We start from the raw sequence: 19980 nt of genomic DNA, 5'->3' as shown, positions 1-19980 counted from the left end.
AGCTAAACAAGCTTGCCTGGGAGATGCCTCCAGCCAGATACGTGAGGAGCAGAGTGATAGCGCTGCAGTGAGCCCCCGCCACCTCTGGTCTGAGATGGGGGCTGCGGTGGGGCCGCCCACCCCTTTCCCGGCCCCAGCAGGAGGGACAGGGAGGCTCCACCCCAGCACCAACCCACCGTCTCCCTAGCTACACTGAGACGCCGCGGGAGCGCCGAGAAACTCCCGCCCCTCACCCCTCATTGGCGGACTCTTCCCTCGAGACCATCCAATCCCCAGCTAAAACCGTTCCCTTGGCAACCAGTAAACTCTCCGCGGCCTAGCGGGCGCGGGTGCTGGGAGAAGCCTGCCTGGAGCCGACTCCTCTATTGAGGGTCCCCCAAACGGAGCCCCACCCCGACCTTCCCCCAGCATGAACGGCCGGGCTAGCTTGAGCGGCAAGCCCTACAGCGCGGGGGTGCGCATCGCCAACTGGAACGAGGACGCGTACTTAGAGGAGGTACCTGAGCCGCTGCCATTTCCTCGGATCCTCCCCCCTCCGGCGGGCTTTCCTTCTGTCCCCTCGCCCGCCCCCCGTTCCGGCGGGCTCGGGGTGGCCCCGCCTTCCTTCTGCCCGCCCCCCCCCCGCATTTTGGGCAGCACCCTCTGCTGCCCCTTCCGCCCCACGCCATAAACAGCAGCACCGCCCCCCCCCCCTTGGGTTGGGCAGCGCCAAGCTAAAGCAGGCTGGCATCCTAGGGGGAGGGGGCAGCCTGCTTGTTAATCCAGGGGTGGGATGGAGACCTGGTAGCAGCTGCCCAACTGCTTAATCCCTAGAGCAGGGGTTCCCAACGCGGTGCCCGCGGGCACCATGGCGTCTAAGTGCGCCCAGCTACTGGCCGGCGGACGAGCCTCCGCCAAAACGCTGCTGACAAAATCCCGCCAATTTTGGGGGGAGACACCTCTGGATGATGCTGCCTGTTGGCGGCATTTCGGCGGCGACACCTATTGACGTTGCCACTTGTCAGCAGAATTTCGGCAGGTGATTATCCGCCGCCACGGTCCTCCGTGGCTCGTCGTCGGGCACCTGCCAGACGAAAAAGGTTGGGGACCACTGCCCTAGAGCATATGGGCGCTTGCTGCCCATGGCATCTGGGGCCATCAAGTTCATCCAAATCTGTAACTCAGGCTCTGGGAAGGGGCTAGCTCAGTGGTTCTCAAACTTGGGCCTCCGCATGTTCAGGGAAAGCCCCTGGTGGGCCGGGCCGCTTTGTTTATCTGCTGCGTCTGCAGGTTTGGCCGATCACGGCTCCCACTGGCCACGGTTCACTGCTCCACGCCAATGGGGGCTGCAGGAAGCGGCGTGGGCCGAGGGACGTACTGGCCGCCCTTCCTGCAGCCCCCATCCAGTGTCCTCACGGAGGATTTCCAATTTGATCACCTTATGCATAAGGACCTGTTACAACCTGGCAGGGTTCTGCCGCCACTAATTGCCAGAGCCCACTCAATGAGAGCTCAGGCACCTTTGGCAGCCTTCCTGGCATACATCCCTATCCAGGACATCTGTAGAGCTGCAGCATGGTCCTCTGTCCACACATTTACCACTCATTATGCCATCACTCAGCAGGCCAGGGACGAGGCTGGATTCAGCAGAGCTGTGTTGCAATCTACACGTCTGTGAACTCCTACCCACCTCCAGGGCTACTGCTTTGGAGTCACCTAATATGGAATGAACATGAGCAAGCACTCGAAGAAGAAAAGACAGTTACCTGTTTTATAACTGGTGTTCTTCGAGATGTGTTACTCATGTCCATTCCATGACCCACCCTCCTTCCCCACTGTCAGAGTTTTCAGCAAGAAGGAACTGAGGGTCGGGGAAGCTGGCAGCGCCCCTTTACCACACTATGAGAGTGCCACTCCAGGGGGCACCAGAGCTGATCCCTTATGGATATTGCTGATGAAAAAACTTCTGGCACTGGTGCATGTGGCGAGCACACACACCTAACATGGAATGGACATGAGCAACACATCTCGAAGAACACTAGTTACGGAAAAGTTAACTGTCTTATGTAAGCAATGCAGTATCTACACCAGTGGTTCTCAACCTATTTACACCTCTCGATGTGTTATATGGGCCACATCAACACAATATATATACTACTGTATGGCCCGGAGGATGTCATATGGGCCACAGTTGTGTGCTGTTTGGGCTGCAAGCGGGCTGCAGGTTGGGAACCTCTGGCCTACACTAACAACGCGTTGACCTTACTACAGTGACATTGACTCTATGCTTGTCATGGAGGTGGAGTTATGAAGTCTGTATAGATGGGCAGTTATGGTAGTCTGAGCAAAATTTTTGTGTAGACGCTTACCTAGGGCAGGTCTACACTACAGGGCTAAGTTGACCTAAGTTATTCACGTAGCTGGAGTCGATGTACCTTAAGTTAACTTATAGCAGTGTCGACTTACCTTATGCTTCTCATTCTGGTGGAGTACCAGAGTGGACAGGAGAGCAATTGGTGGTTGATTTAGCGGGTCTTCACTTCACTTCTGATAGAGAGGTTGATGTAAGCTAGAGTACACTGTAGAGTAGATCACGCATTTGTGTAAATGGAGAGTAACTCCACTGAAGTTAATGGGTTTACCCTCAGTGTAAAACTAGTATGAGATCAGACTCAGGTTCCTGGAATATTTGTGAGCCACCTGCCACAGGCACCTATTCATTGATTTCTGCCTAAATGGGGCTTTTTAAAAAAATATTATTTACATTGCATTTAAAGCTAAGATGATTTTTAAAATGTTGAATACTATGTTTAATTTCTCACTTTTGTTTTTAAACAGGACCTCTTGAAAGATTTTTTGTATAAAAGAGAAAAAGGAGAACTTCTAATACAGAAATCAAGGAGACTTAAAAATAATCTTTTAAAGCAGGTAATGAGTTCTTAGCCTTTCATCAATTCTGCTTCACCGCTTATAAAATGTTGCAGTGAATCATTAGCATCGGCGTAGTGAGAATACTATGTTTTAGCATTCTATATGATACATTACAATAATTTCAATAATTTTAAAACAAATTGAAACAGTCTGTACCAATCTATGTATATTTTAACTTAGATGCAACTATCAGTTTCGAAAGATGGATTTGTTCACTTTGGAGACATTGTGATGCTTTTGAGCCCTGAAAACAATAAATCACCTATGGAGAATTACCCTGCAGTGCGTGGCAATCTAACTTTGGCAGTTACTCCAGATGATATAACAGTACATATGTCTGAGTCATTGCAAGTCCCCTGTGGAGTGAGTGCAGTGAAAAGTGTGAACCCTGTTGGTCGAAGTGCATTTCGTATCCTAAGGTTTGGTGTCTTGCATTCAGTAGATCCAGTAGTAGTTAAACCCTTGTGTTATGGTTTGATCTTATTTTGTGAAATAGACAATGAACTTCCTTAAAAATGAAAATCAATGTGCAGAGCATTTTATTGATTTCAGTCTAATGGTTTAATTTTTATTACACATTAGGTCTGATTCTGCTCTCGTGTCAGTGTGCATCCAGTAATTCTAATGAAATCAATGAGATTACATTGGTATAAATCTGGTGCAAAAGCAGAATCAGGCTCACTGTATTTATTTTTCATAAACTAACAAATATTTTAAAGTTGAATAAACTGTACAGCTTATTATTGACATAGAGCAATATTTTTAGTTAACAAAGCATTTACAAACATAACTGGTTACCTTGCATGGATGTTATGAGAATTAGTTAAATCTTACATACTTCCTTCTTCTGTGCAAGGACACAAAAGAGCAAAGGGTGCCTCTTTGCCCTGACATTCTAAAAGTTGAGCAGTATCTCTGAATAGTTCTTGAGAATATTAGAAAAGATGGCATACTTAAATTGTAAACTGTTTGAGGTAGAGGCTTTTTGTTATATGTGGATATAGAGCCTACCACTTCTGTGTAGATAGGAATATTTTTATGAACTAAAAAGAAACTCCAAAAATATATTTTTTATTCTTTTAAACATTCTCTGCTGTGGGTTTAAAAGCCAAATGTTGTATCACTGTGCTAATGGAAGGGAACTAGATGCTGACATTGACTAGAGATACCTGGATCTGTAAACTCACCAAAATCTAAAAAAGTAAACAAGCAGCTTAAATTATGTAAAGTTAAATTTATTTTTAAAATTATTAATTGAAATATAGATAAGGGAAAAGATGATGCAGTTTTAATCTCATAGCCTAGTCGTAACCACTGAAGTGGATGATGGGGACATGTTGCCCTGATTGAATATAGCTACAGGACTAAAGCATTTTCAGTTTCCTGTCTCTTTATGAGGTTATACCACTGCCTAGCAGTGCCCCTTTAACAAAATACATCAGTGTTGCAGAATAATACTTATGATCAAAGGAAATGAGTTAACATTACTATGGCAACTTGACTTTTGAATTTAAATTCTCAATTTTGACATTTCATTAGCAGACATTTATTTTTTGCATTGAAATGGATGATAAACAGATATGAAAACTAAACAACATGGTAAATTACAGGGAAACACTCCTTTTGCTTTTTGGCAGGGATTTTTCAGATACATGAATTAAACATATGGAATGGGATTTTCAATGGTGCCTAAGGGAATTAAGTGCTGAACTCCCTCTGAATTTCAATGATATTTGGACACCAAGCTCCTTTAAACTCCTTTGAAAATCCCAGCCTATATGTTTAATGTATGCAGCTGAAAAATAGCACTGACAGCCTAATTTTCCACTCTGAGGATTAAATATTTATATAGTAAATTATTTAAATTCCAACTCTTTCTATAATTATTTAAATTCCAACTCTTTCTATAATGTATTTTCTAATAGCAATCTTAATAATAAGCAGTCACACCAACCTCTTCTATAATTAATAATTCTGAACACACACACAATATACACAAATCAATGCATATGGCATGTTTCAGTTTATATGTTTCTTTTCCTATGTTAACAGTGTTGAAGGAAATTCTATGGGTGAACCCATTAGATTTGGGCAGAATTTTGGTCTTGGGGCAACAGGCGGTTTTACCGATCAAATGGTAAGTCAACACAGATGTAAACTAAAACTGTAGTACATATTGATACTGTAAATTAGGTTACTGTACATATTTTGCATGCTATTTTGGGGCAATAAAATATGCAATAGTTATTACTAAGCAAAGAATGAACCTGGAGCACTTTATGTGAGGAGAGGGGATAAGCTATATACTGTAGAGCACTCAATGTGTCATATTGTACATGGCCAGACATACCAGTTTTGCAGGACAGACCTAGGGTCACATTCTGATTTAGGGTAAATCCAGAGCAACTGCACTGACGGTCAATTGAGTTCATCTGCACTTGCACCAGTGTAATTGAGATAAGACTGTGGTCCCATGTCCAGTAGTGGTGTGACTGTCATTTGGTCATATTCATAGCATATACGTTTAGCTATCAATATATTAAAATCTACAGTTAACATTTGCATAGAAGGTATCCTATCGCCAAATAACCATCCTCTATGAATAAGCTATTTGGAGCTTAAAAAATCCCCCTAAAAACAAATATTTACTTGCATTTCCTTATCATGTCTTGTCTCACATGCAACACCTATTCAGAGAGCTTTACCAAATCTCTAGGAATCAGGAATGCAGTCCAGGACTATCAAACTCAGGTGATTTGAGTGAGGGAGATTTTTAAAAAAGATGGACATTTTAAATATCTCATGAAACACACCACAAAATGCAGGAAGGTTGATGTTTTAAACTCTGCCTATAAATGAATTGAGAACAAGAGACTTTCTCCTGAAAATGGAAGAGGTTTGGCAAATCTGGAACCTGTGAATGAAAGTCTGTATTTTTCTAAAGTAAGTAAAATGTTAGTGTCTCAGTCTGAGTCAGGCAGCAGGATTCTAGTAAATGTTAATATTGTGTCTGTTCAGAAGACAGGAAGAGTGCTGAATCAGAGGACAATATATAAAGCCACTATAGGTACCACTGATAGATTTATTTTTTTTGGCCTAGCAACCTTGCCTGTGTCTTTGTAATCACAGTGACCCTTTGGAATACAGATCTCATTTATATATCAGTGATTAACTTCTATATCTCGCTCTTTTTGAAGTCACTTGTTCAATTTGAATGCAGCACACTATTCATAAGCTCATCAGTCATGTAGTCTGTTATAGTTAAGAGTTTTGAATTCATGAGAATTGACTGACTGACTTTTTACAAAGAATCTGTTCCTAGTGTTGAAAAAACAAGTTTCTTTTTTTTAACTGCAATATGTTTTGGGTCCAATCCAATGCTTATTTAAATCAGTGAGCATTGGATCATCCCTAACAGTAGAAGCACATATTTCAACAACAGAAATATAGTACTACTTATGAAGCATAAAGGTAACCCTATGTTTGTACAGGCATTTTTGTATACTGTTTCATGTCGATCTTACAATTCTTTGCTTGCACAGATATAAAACTTTTCTTCACCATTTTTTTTTTAATTCTGGAATAAAACAGACTCTATGCTCAGAAACAATCAATTTTATAAACAATTATTAAAAACTAGTTGAGTGTCTTAAAATTATTTTATATAAATTTGTGTGACATTGCTTAACACAAACAATTGTTCTTTTATCTGTAGTAACTTAGTAGTTTAATCATTTAAACTTACATTGCCATTCATGTATGTTTCCATTTACAGTTATATCTTGCAAGTGACCATAAATCATTTACGAGATTTGCTAAAAAATCATACCTTCAGCAAGTGTTTTTGACAGATGAGCTCTCCTATCTGACATGCTGGCAAGCTACCTTTTTGGATCCACAGCTGCGTCTTGAATATGAAGGATTTCCAGTTCCTGTAAGAAATTATATAGAAAGTAAAACCCTAGTAAATGTTAAGAGTATTTAATTAATGCTTTCGATAAACCATTTTAAAAATGCATTCATTTTATTCTTTATAGTATTCTGAAAGTTGTGGTGAAAAGCAAATTATCCATACATAACTGGGGGAAACAGTCCGCAAATGATAGCTAATGATTAGAGCAGGGGGCTAGAATTCAGCATTCTTGGGTTCCAGTGTTAACTTTGGGGTTGACTTGCTGTGTAATTAGGATAAATATTTTGGCCAAAATTTTAAAATCTGGCCATTGATTTTGGGTGCCTCAGGTTCTGGAGTTGAATTTGTAACCTCCGCAGTCTGACTTTCAGAAGCACCGAGTATCTGCAATTCCACTTTTGATAATAGGAGCTGTGGCTGCTCTTTACTTCTGAAAATAAGGCCCACAGGGCTCCAAAAAATGGAGGTACCCAAAATCAGTGGCCACTTCTGAAAATGTGGCGGCTAACCTCAGTGTGTATATGTAACATGGAAGCAATACCTACCTCACGGAGGTGCTGGAAGTTTGTTTAATGCTTCTAAAATGCTTAGAAATCCCTCAATTAAGACCTCTATAGTTCAAGGTAAATGTGAAGTAATGGTATTATATTATAAATATAACAGTTCCTCCACTGCCAGCCACTACTTCTGTTGTAATATATTTCTATGAAGCTTCTGACTCTCAAAACCTGGTTAAAATTATGTAATCAATTAAGACAATATTCTCTTTTCATGGCAGTTTTAAAAATATTTTTAAACAGGTTAACTTAAGATCAATCTTGTTGTACTTTAAAAATAAATTAAAAGTGCTCTTTGCAAAAATGTAACAATACAGTAAAAATTTATTTTTAAAAATGCAGAGGCCCCAATTCTAGACTGTTCCACAGTAAAATGTGCTGGGGCAACCAGAAGGATCTCTCCACTAGGAAACACCAAGTGAAACTGGGATTCCTCTGCTGGTATAGGACCATTCCCTGGCTTTACACTGCTCTTTTTTACAGGGCCCAACTCTGGGACATGCCCGTGAAGGGAAGAAGTGTATTGGAGGAGAGAGCTTTGAGCAGGGGGTTGGACTAGATGACTTCCTGAGGTCTCTTCCAACCCTGATATTCTATGATTCTATGATTAGGAGTGACCAGAATGCTATACATTCAGCTACTGTGGGCTACTGGATGGTCCCTTGGGGATCGCTGCAGTTAAGCTGTAAAACCAGCTTATTTACACTGTGGGCTGGACGAGCCCATGACAGTCCAGTATCAATGAGGTACAAAGTGGCCCAGAATCAGAGCTTGTGTTTTTAACATGTTATATTCACTAACTCAAAACATTTCACTTGCACGGCAAAAAGACTATTTAACAACAGTCTATAAAATGTCTGTGAAAAAGATTCTCTTGTTTATTCTTTCTCTAGGCAAACACTAAAGTCCTTATCACTCATTGCCATACAAATAGAGGTTTAGCAGTTCCTAGGAACTATTGGATAAGGTAAGTGTAATTTATGACAATATAAATATCAGGGATGTTTTTCATTAATCATGATATAATGATGTACAAGTTCAGTATATCAAGAATATAAGCAGTGAGACAAGTGCTCTAATCACACATTTAGTGGGAAAACAAAAAGAGTGCAGAACACATTCACTCACTCTCAATTTATTGTCGGGCTGTAATTTAGTTCTACCTTGGGTTTGCAATCAATCAGCTCAATCTTTTTCACATTTTCCCCTCAGATTTCCAGACTTCTCTCTTTCTTGGATGGTTCAGTTCCCCCTTTGAATATTCTGACCAATTGTAGTCCTTTATTTGTAGAGAAAGTTGGGTATGAGGAAGTGTCATAGATCAGAAATATATTTTAAAACAATGCAGGAAATTGCATGCAGGATACATGAGACTCTCACAAAAAACAAGTTAATATATTGGTGTGAATGTAACTTCTGCACTGAATTAGTGTTTTGACTCTACATTGTTAATGAGTATAACAATTCTTTCTCATTTAATTCCAAACAAAATTCAGCTCAGAATCCGTATCAGACCCTCATGGAGGCCTTTGAGGCAGAAAGTTTGCTGGGGTGAGGCTGAAATGGTGAAAGCCAGGGAGCCTGTAGTAACCCAGCACAGCCCCCAAAATCGATAGAGTTGGCTGGGGAACTGGGTATTTTCAGTGCAGTCCTATATCAATGGGGCACCTGTAGCACCCCAACTAAAAAGAGCTGCCATTCACCAGTGCAAATTCTGAAGGAAGGCAGGCAGCAGCAGCAACACCTGCTGTTCCTCAGGATGAATGAATACTCCCTGGAGTGTTTTGGGATTTAGCTGGGTGAATCTGGACCATTGCTAACTTTTCCTCTGGGCTTTTGATTTCTAAAATTATAATTGACAAATAACATTTTTTAAAAAGCATGAATAATATGGCTTAATAAACCAAAAACTATGTGAGAAAAGGTATTTGCAAAATGGTTAGAGAAGTAATTTACAGTTTATATTGACTCACCGTTAACTTCTGAGACAGAGCGTGGAGTGTTTTTCTCTTGACAGGTCATACTTTGGAAAGGAATATGAAGTCATCTGTCACACCTATCTGGATTCCCATAAAGCTGAAGAAGATAAGAATTACTGGATAATAGTAACTGCGAATCCCAGTGATGATGGAAATACTATGTTTGACAGACCTAAGCCTCCCTCAGAGGAGACCAGAGAGAGAGAGAAGAATGAACTTTATGCAGGAACATAGAATGTAATAGTCCAAGGTCAAAAATTTTCATTTTATTTATGCTTTTACAAAATGAAAATTCGAATTTTGATGATGATAATTAGAGCTTTGAGTGCACTTCACACTTTCTCTATTCACATTTTATTTTTAACCCTAGATTCATTTATTTTATAAGTAGTTATGAAAATCTGCCATTAATTACACTGGGAAGCCCCATTGAAGTCAGGGTTTCACTTAAATGTAACTGAGGACAGAATTTGGTCAATAAAATTGGTGATCCATGTACAAGCTCAGCTCTAGGAGTTCTCTTAACCAAGCAAGGCTTGATTTTCCCATTTTGACATTCACTGATGGTAACAGATGTGTCAGAAATTAGTAACACTAATGGATTTTCCTCAGCATCCTAAGAACTTATTTAACTACTTCTTTCAAAATAAGCCACTGTCTCTTTTTTAAGGATAATGGATATATGGTAGTTTCCAAAACATTAAAAGCCAAAGGCATGCCAGCTTATCATTGGAATCTTCGGCACTTAGAGACCACCTCAGAGAACCTTATGTCAATTGAACTCACTTTTTCCTCTGGCTAGCACAGCATTGCCAAGTGTTCAAAAATCATAAATCAGGAGTCAAAATCACAAGATTGGCTTACAGATTGTGACTTCTAAAAAAAATAGTAATTTGGGGATTCTTTAATTTGCCTTTTGGATTTTGAGTCTTTAGGAATCATGTATTCAAGCTTTTCTTCAGAATTACAAGGCTGGGATGGAAGAGCAGCAGCATTGTGATAGGCTATTGGTGTACAACAAGGGAAGGACATTTTTGGCCAAAACGAACCAAGACAAATCTCCATTCTTATAAAAATGGTGAGGAATCTTTAATGTCCAAGCAATTCAGACAAGACCTTGGTTTTAAAAGTCTTACCAAAATAAGTTTCAAGGAACTCTGCAAGGGCTGATTTGACCCTGTCATAATTTCAAGCTATATTTCTAGAGTCTGTCTGATTCAAACCGAGTGCCTAGGACTTTTGAACCACTGCCTGCATCCAGTATAAAATGATCAAATTCTTCTTCCTGGAGAACAAGAAATAAAGCCAAAAAATTATGAAACTAAGAAAAACTGATCATCCATTTGCTTGCTGCAAAGCTGAAAAACTACTGATGCTTGTGTACAAATCTATTGGTCTACAGTACCCAGTGAGTTTCTCTGTTTATATACAGTAGTTAATTCCAATCCTTAGAGGTACAGTGATAACTTTAAAAAGAAAGTACACAAAAATAAGCACCGACTGAATGGGTTGTCTTGTGTGTAACTTTTTTGGATGTTCTCTTGCTGCCGCAATAAGCCAAATATATTGTTCATAGAATTGTCCTTTGCCCTTTTCCCATGACCATGCCAAATGGCAGATGGTAAACAAACAGATCTGGCTGCTCTGGTGGTTTAGTGGTCACAATGTACATGGTTAATGGGCCTCTAAATTCTCCTGCCTCCTTAATCAATCTACAGTTGTTGCTTGCAGTGCTTACAAATGCTAAAAATTAAAGCATCTTACTGTTTGCAATTATAATCCAAAACCGTAACCTATTTTAACATAATATATTGTTAGACAAAGAAAAACAAGTGCTTTATTACAGGGAAGAATTTGAATTTCACAAGGCATAAACCAGTCGCATACATTTTTTACCTTGGCTATAACTCTTCGCAGATGAATCCATTACAGTCTAACTCAGTATTTTTATAATGTAATGGCATCATGATATGTTATAGTATAAACAATTAATCTTTTTTAAAATCGTATTTTCTTTTTAAAATTGAGTTTCTGTAAGATTTTAGTATAATCATACAGTTCTCAACACTGGTCACAAGATGGCAACCTTTTTTTAAAAAAAGAAAACAGTCCATCTGAACTGCTTTAAACATTTTAATCCAAATCATCCCTGATACATAATGCCACAAAACGTAATCAAGTTACAATAGGCTTGAATTAAGGCCATTAGGTGTTTCCAGAGTGTTGTGTCCTGTTTTTAGAACATGAAATTTAATTTTTAGGAAGCAAAACTAGGCATAAGGAGACTTGAAACCACTCATATGAAGTCAGTTTCTGAAAGACAGCTAACAGGAATGGAAAACAATTAAGAACTAAGACAAGTTTATAGGAAAGAATATCTTTAGAACCGGTTTCCTTTATTTTCTAAACATAGAAGCAAGTACTCCTAGCTGCAATATGTGATAGACAGCATAAACTATTTTAGGGCCACTGTACTACCTACTCTGTATACAGCAATCTTAGTTCTAGAGAGATATTTGAGGATTTTTAAAAATCTTCAGATTTTTCCAATAAAACTCTGTAATCCTAGTTAGAATAGGTATTTTTATATCTGATACACTGGGAAAACTCAGTGTTCAATAACACACACACTTGTATTTTGACCGCTGTGGTGGTGAATATATAGGGCTCTAATTAAAAATGTTATATGCCTCAATATGGACTCAAAATCTGAACAAGTGTGATGTAGACTTCTTTGCATGATGGTGGGCTTGTTTCTTCATGCACACTTGGCATATATAGTTAACATTCTGGCTTCTTTTTGTGCAGAAGGAGGGAAGGAGAGTTACCTGCTGACCTCATGCTGCAGAAAACTCGCTGGTTAGATTCTTCCAAGGGAAGATTATTTATTTAATTCTGAGGGTTGAGTCTTTTGTTTTGTAACTGCAACCAGGGTCAATCAGAGGGGGGGGCCAGGAGGGCCATTTGGCCTGGGCCTCAAGCACAAAGGGAGCCTCAAATTTAGAAAGTTGTTAATTTTTTGGCATTTGATGAGTTTCACAACTTATTTTTATGTGCATCCCTATAGGACCAAAATGTGACATATTCTCTCAGCCTAGAGTGGCAAATTTAAGCAAATAAGAGAGGTGATTTGGTTTTTTGTTGACAGATATAGATTGTCATATTAAAGAGTTAAAAATATTCATAAATATTAATAAAAATATATCCGTTCTGATGGCGCAAGATTAGACCATGATGAATGTGTCCTCTCAGATCAGGTGATTATATAAACAAACCACTACTAGTGGCTGGTACTGGATCAGGTGCATGTTGACAGATTGAGAATTGTTACATTTTAGTGTCTTTATAGTTTTAAGTCTAGTTGAGTAAGGAATTATTTATGTATGCTAATTCCTCATTATTATTTTCATATGGTAGCTAAAAAAGGTGACTAGTTGGTTGGTTGAGCCCTAGCTTGGCCATCATCATACACATTCATAGTTTATAGGCCCAGATTCAAGGTGAAAATTTGTGAGGACAATCTTGTACAGTGACTTTTGTGAGGACACACGTTTGAAATTTTTGGACATTATCCCTCTGTCTGTATCCATGTCTGTGTTTACTACAGGGGTTGGCAATCTTCAGAAGTGGTGTGCCAAGTCTTCACTTATTCACTCTAATTTAAGTTTTCTTGTGCCAGTAATACATGAACATTTTTAGAAGGTCTCTTTCTCTAAATCTATAATATGTAGCTAAAGTATTGTATGTAAAGTAAATAAGGTTTTTAAAATGGTTAAAGTTTCATTTAAAATTAAATTAAAATGTATAGTCCCCCAGAATGATGGCCAGGACCCAGGCAGTGTGAGTGGCACTGAAAATCAGCTCACGTGCTGTCTTTGGCATGCATGCCATAGGTTGCCTACCCCTGGTTTACTATATATATATATATGTCAACTCTTTGTCTTCAGCTCAGCCTGTTATATTATACTTTGCGTGCTTGAGTTTTGATTCAGTGATAAGGATAATAACCTGTCTGACTGTTTCATTTTCTGTTCTTAATTAATATTCCTTCGTTTTAAGTCTTTTCAGTATTTATGTGCGATTTAGTATTTGTGTACATGTTTACAGTAGAAGATTTCAAGTGTAGATAAGCTACTTATTTACATCAGAATATTTCAAGTGTGGATAGGCTACATATTTACTTTAGAACATTTCAGGTGTAAATAGATCAGATAGATCACTCTGAAGAGGAGATTTGAAAGTGATGCCAGCAAGAGATGGCAAAAACAACGGAGTGAAGCAGCAGCTAAGAGCTCAAAGCCAATAACTTCATTTCTCAAACCACTGGAAAACACACCTTACCCAGCAAAAAATGCTACAGATAATGAAAACTCTGCAACTGCAACAGGTAATATTTCAATGTCAATACCTGAACAGTAGTCAAGAAGGAGATGTGCCAACAGTAACAGATGCTGCAGAAGATCCTGTGTACAGTCAAGAAACTCAACAGCAACAGGAAGATGTAGATCTTACGCAGCAAGAACAATTCATGAGTATTACAAGTTTGACTGTGACTGACATTGGAATTATTGACCAGACCAATGCTGCCCAAATGCAATCTTTTCTTCAAATTAGTTGTTTTTAAATTCCAAGTAACATTCCATGAGATGCTGATAATCATGCTCTCCCTACTCGTCTGACGTGCACAAGAGACTGGTTATTCTGGAGCATATAAAATTGATCTCTGTACTGTGCACCATGCTGTATTTTGAACAAAAGTGCTGCAAATGCATCAGTTCTCTCTGATCAATCAGGGTGGAGCATCAACAGAGGTTGGAGGAAATTGAAAGACCGAATACCATCACATGAGAGCTCAACATCACACAAAGAAAACTGTTGCATGGAAATCAGCCAGTAGGGCAGCATCGGCTGAAAATTCAGTTGAGAATTTACTCTTGACTGAACTCTCTACAGAAATTAATAACTGGAAGAAACTTCTTGAGCACATCTTGAATGTCATCCTTTTTCTTTGAGCGGGGATTAGCTTTCTTTGGTTCCCGTCAACGTATTGGTGATCTTGCAAATGGAAAGTTTCTAGGCATAGTTGAGCTCCTCAGCAAATATGACCCACTTTTATCAGAGCATGTTAAATGCGTTCGAGAATCGCAAGAGAATCAAAAGCGCATGCAAGTCCATTATCTCTCCACACACATACAAAACGAGTTTATTGAGTTATGCGGGTCATTCGTACAAACAACAATTCTTGATGAGATTCAAAATGCCAAGTATTTTTCAATCATTGTTGATTCCACTCCAGATTGTTCTCACAAGGAACAGACTACAATGGTTATTTGATATGTTAAGATTGTAGACAGCTCAAAATTTTCAATTGAAGAAAGGTTTATTTGGTTCGATAATTTCATGAGAAAAACTAGAAAAGAAATTGCTGCTCGAGTACTAGCAATTCTAGAAGGTTTTAAGTTAGATTTTCAAGTCTGCATTGTTCACGCCTATGACAGTGAATCTAATATGGCTGGGAAATACAAACTATTTTTTCCAGCTGTGGAAACCACACACTAAACCTTGTAGGTGTTAACTGTGCTGAATGATGCAAGGAGGCAATTACGTATTTTGGAGCTCTTCGGCAAATGTACAATCTCTTTACTAGCAGTCCAATAAGGTGGGAAATTCTGAAGCAATATCTTCCTGTTTCACTGCATGGGATGTCCAAAATTAGATGGTCTGCACGGATTGATGGTGTTCAACCAGTTGCTCAGCATTTGAATTCAGTGAGACAGACTTTAAATGATCTTGAATTTCTCAATCTCACTGCACATGTCCAAATTTGAATGCATTCTGATGTCATCTTTGTGGATGAAGGTACCTACTTTGATCCACCAAACTAATCTGGTAATTGAAGCACTCAGTGCTACACTTGATGTTGAGAGGGATAACATTGAAAGACTTATCAATGACATTCAGCAGATTTGTGAACAATGAGCTGCAATCCTGACTGAGTCCAAATTAGTAGCACAGAATATTGGCATTTTATCTGAGTTCTCCACCAATTGCAATTTACCTACTGAATCCGATGCCAAGCAGCACTATAGGATCAATGTCTTCCTTGTCATCATTGTCTCTATTCAAATCGAGTCTTACACGTCGATTTGAGCCACTATGACTAATTTGTACCCTTTTGGAGTTTCTTTGGGAATTCAGCAGACTGAGTAATGATGACGATTACTTTCTGCAGCTGAATAATTTCAGCAACAGTACAACAAAGAAATCTCAAAAGATCTCAGTGACGAGGTCATCTTCCTCAAACTAATATATTCCACAAACTTTAAATTGGATTGCAAGCCAAAGGAATTGCTTCAAGAAATACTCGAACTTGGACTCCCTGGCGGTGTTTCCTAATATCACAATTGCAGTGCGTATTTTTGTCAGTTTGCCCACATCAGTGGCTTCAGGTGAAAGCACCTTCAGCGTATTGAAGCAGGTAAAGAACTATCACCGTTCAACTATGGGACAAGAGCATTTGAATGGGCTCGCCATGCTTAATATCAACTGTGACATTGCATGAAAGCTAGATTTTTCCTCAATAATTAGTACATTTGCACAGAAAAAGCATTTGTTAAATAAAAAAAATTCATATTCAAATTATGTCTCACTCTTTTTTTGGTGCCTTATTTGTGTCATCATTTTTTATTTTTATTATGGCTAGGGGCCTCAAAAGCTGGAAGTGGTGCAGGCCTCTATGGACCTCTGAGAGGGCCTGACTGCACCCATTGCTTTAGAATCTTGACACAAGAGCCAGCCGCACCAAACAGACAGAGCAGGCCTCTGGCTAGGATGGCAAAAATATAATCCACCAGGTCTTTTCTCCCCATTCTAGGCAGCCCTGTTACCATCTCCATCCCTTTCCTCTCACATCAGGGGGTAATTTCCTTTATAACTGTAGCAAAATGATTCAGGAGATTTTTGCCTCCCACTCTCAGATTAAGGTGGGGTACTTCTGGAAGCATGAGTCATGGCTGATGGGGTCTCAGCTGGTCTAAGCCACTTAATCGGGTCCAACAGTATTGGTACCTCATGGTTCCAGCAGTAGCTGAGTTGAATAATAGAGACTGGGGAACAAAATCATTCCGATTCAGTATTTCTGCACTGTATTAAGGAATTGAATCCTTGCCATAACTGGAGGTGGGAAAGGTTGATGGTTGGTGGTGGCTAGGGCTAAAGAAAAAGCTGCTAGAGTGTGGCCTTTATACACCAGAGGAAGGGAGAATGTCACTCTCTTACCCTACAGAACTCCCACATTGGGGCTGGAGGGGGCGGATAACCAACACGCTATATCTGTTGTATATTTATAACAGATAAAACTTAGTTTTTCATGTTTTAAATTTTTTAATCTTAAGATATAGAACAATTGTAACTCGAGTAGAAATACACCATTTTTAATCAGAAATAATTATTGTGTTTAATTACTTTTTTCCTCTGTGCCATTTTATAATCACAGCAGGACAGGACAGTCCATCAAGCTTGGATAGTGGTACTTTTGAGCTGGTTGAGACCTGTAGCCTTCAGATTTATGTCCAACAACCCATCCATTATTTGGCAACATATTTATTCACCAGCTGATTGGATAATGAAGATGGAGCAGAGTAGGGTACACATATTCCAGGTCATCTGTAGTAGCAGAATGCCTATGGGCTGGCCTGGCTGGGTACATCACTTACATTAAAAACAAACCAAACATTGATTTGAACTGTCCAGACATTGAATGGGATTGTCCATATTAGAACAAGCAGCTCCCTCTTTTTATCGGTCTAATCCATCATAAGAAACCCCCACCTCCTCAGTCACTACCCATAACCAATAAATGCTTGACCAAAAAGACATCCCTTTTACCACAAGTAAATATAAGCTCTGGCAGACTAACAAAGACAGTGAGTTTCCAAAGCTAGAGATCCTCCACCAAAAATGCCTTTCAGATTTCTTTTCCATGAACACTCATAATGCATGATTTTTATGTTGGTGGAAAGAAGTCTGGCACAAATATAAACTCATGCTGAAAATGTTCATGCCATCATATTGAAATCTCTGAGCCTTTCTCAAATTTCAGTCATCCAGTCAGTGAGGGGAACCATCACCATGTGACTTGCGTAGCCAATCACACACCACGAATAGTGAATAGTCAAAGACGATGAAGCAAACAGTTCCTGAGCAACTCACAACTATATTGATGTAAGGTTTTTGAATGACAAATTAATCAATAAAGAGAAATCTATCTGCAGATAATTCACAAATTGAAATAAAGGCTAAATTCATCAGATAAGTCGTTTGCTATTAATAGTTTGTAACCATAACCGTGAGGTAGATGTGAGGCCAATGCTGTTCGGGGCAGAGGAGTGATACGATTCACTAAATCAGCAGATCACCAGTCTCTGCCAGTTAGGAAGACACTATAGCCTAGTGGATAAAGCACTGGAATGGGGCTCGAGATCTTGGTTCTGTTCCAGACTTGACCACTGACCTGCTAGGTAACCTTGGACAAGTCACTTCACCTATATGCCTTAGTTTTCCCACCTGTAAAATGGAGACAGTGATGCTTACCTCCTTTGTAAAGTGGTTTGAGAGCTCCTGATGAAAAGCACTGTAGATGTTGTTATGAAAGGTTTCAAGCTCTGCAGCAGCAAAGAAAGGCCTTAACCTCCTAGCTAACTGCAGGGGTACAAGCTACCACAGCAAGCTGGAAATCCAAACAAGGCTTTTTGTGTTTTCATGTGTTTTTTCACTTTTTTCTTTCTGTTTTCTCCCTTTGCCTTCGTAACCCACATCTCCCTTCACATCATGTCTCCTCCACTCTGCCTCCTGGCCCAAATGTTATATGTTTTCAGTGGAAGTGTTCTTAGTGCATTTACCGCTAGTCCTTGGGTCCCTAACTCAATCCCACAAGGCTCCCTAGAGGCTACCTTTCCTTGGAGTGATGGACATAAGATATTGGTTCTGGCCAGGCTAGTGGCTCAAAGGAGGAGACTAACAGAAGGATCAGTAACTGGGGTAAAGAAATTATAAAATACTGTCACCCTATGAATCTTCCACACAATAGTGGTGGGAAAATATCCAAGCACTATACTGGAAAATTTGGTAGGGTTCACCTTCTGTCCCCTTACCTGCCTTGCCAGCAGAGCACTGGGAGCAGCTTGCAGCAGCCATCCACCTCCTCCTCTTCATTGTGCCATGCTGGCTTGGATCCAGCTTTGAGACCAAAGAGCAGAAGCTTGCTTCTGCCACCACATCTCCTAGCAGGAGGAGGAGAAACTGGAATACCTGTTGCCCTGTTGGAAGTGTGATAGTCCAGCATGGCCATGAGGAGTCATAGTAGGAATGCTAAATACATGATATCCAAGATACTTGACAGCTGAATATTATTTGCAGTAGAACCTCAGAGTTATGAATACTTCGGGAATGGAGGTTGTTCTTAACTCTGAACAAAGCATTATGGTCATTCTTTCAAAAGTTTACAACTGAACATTGACTTAATATGGCTCTGAAACTTTACTGCAGAAGAAAAATGATGTTTTAATTTAATTTAAATGAAACAAGCACAGAAACAGTTTCCCTGCCTTGCCAAGTCTTTTGTTAAAACTTTCCCTTTATTTTTTTAGTAGTTTACATAACACCGTACTGTACAGTATTCGCTTTTTTGGTTTTTTTCGTCTCTGCTGCCTGATTGCATACTTCTGGTTCCAAATGAGGTGCACGGTTCACTGGTCAGCTCACGACTGTGATGTTTGTAACTCTGCAACTAGGAAATGTACATGTCAATAGTGCATTTGAGTTACTTGTGCTTTCTCCTTATGGGTAGCACACAAGACCACCTCCTTCCTCTGTGCACAAGAACAGAGTTCTCAGCATTAGAAAACATCTGTCAACAATTCTTCACAACTCTTCTGTCTAAGTTTCTAAATTTTGTTGCCAACAGAGGGCTCATAAAAGTAAGTACCAGGTAATAGGCATGAACATGAAAAGAGTCTGACACAACCATCACTGGGATTTGCTGATGAAGGATAATTTATGCACAGGCATCTCTGTTGTTTGTTTACATATGCATCTTAGAATGCCTGGTCTCTGAAATCTGTTAAGCACTGCTGCACAAGGTATATCAAAGCAAAGCTCAGCAGACCATCCAGTTATAGGTCATGTAGGATATATGGTTCTCAGTGGTATTGTCTGGTTTCAACTGTAAGCGCTGGGAGTGGCTTGCAGCAGCCATCTACATCCTCCTCTTCATTGCCCCATGCTGGCTTGGATCCAGCTTTGAGACCATATCTTCCTCTGAGTTTGAATAAATAAACAAATTTGGTAAGTGTTCTTTCTCCATTCTCAGCACGTCCCAGCCACTGAGGTCTTCTTTTGTAGATTATTTGTGAGAGGGTGCCTGGTCCAGTCATTTTTCTGACTTCTTCATTTGTCTTCCTATCTCTATATGTTATTCCCAATATTCTTCTCAGACATTTGTGATGAAATGCATCCAGCTTGTGTGTATCTTTCTTGGTAAGTTGCCATGTCTCACTGCTATATGTTTTGATGGTGATAACAATTGCTTTGTACACGTTCAGTTTTGTCTTGAGGGAGATGT

At 39.7% G+C, this 19980-nt stretch overlaps 1 protein-coding gene and 1 long non-coding RNA gene across 3 annotated transcripts in view; one reads left to right on the top strand and one right to left on the bottom strand.

The window, feature by feature from the left end:
- Positions 1-587, bottom strand: part of LOC127058223 (uncharacterized) — a 36183-nt gene extending 35596 nt beyond the window's left edge. The window contains exon 1 of the long non-coding RNA XR_007776316.1: positions 501-587. This is a non-coding gene — a long non-coding RNA (uncharacterized LOC127058223). The remainder of the gene's footprint in view (positions 1-500) is intronic.
- Positions 308-15953, top strand: CFAP161 (cilia and flagella associated protein 161). Of its 2 annotated transcripts, XM_050967827.1 has the most exons (8): positions 308-496; positions 2818-2907; positions 3091-3329; positions 4963-5047; positions 6686-6844; positions 8274-8347; positions 9398-9609; positions 13556-15953. In XM_050967827.1, exons 1-7 carry the CDS (start codon positions 410-412, stop codon positions 9591-9593), a joined length of 930 nt encoding a protein of 309 aa, XP_050823784.1. In that variant the 5' UTR covers positions 308-409; the 3' UTR covers positions 9594-9609; positions 13556-15953. The 2 variants fall into 2 exon arrangements, with proteins under 2 accessions (XP_050823784.1, XP_050823783.1); XM_050967826.1 differs by having other exon boundaries at positions 9398-15953.
- The last annotated feature ends 4027 nt before the right edge of the window (positions 15954-19980 follow it).

Source organism: Gopherus flavomarginatus, chromosome 9 (genome assembly GCF_025201925.1).
Source record: "Gopherus flavomarginatus isolate rGopFla2 chromosome 9, rGopFla2.mat.asm, whole genome shotgun sequence".
NCBI lineage: Eukaryota > Metazoa > Chordata > Testudines > Testudinidae > Gopherus > Gopherus flavomarginatus.
Note: the sequence above shows the minus strand (reverse complement) of the source record. Positions and strands in the feature narration are given on the sequence as shown.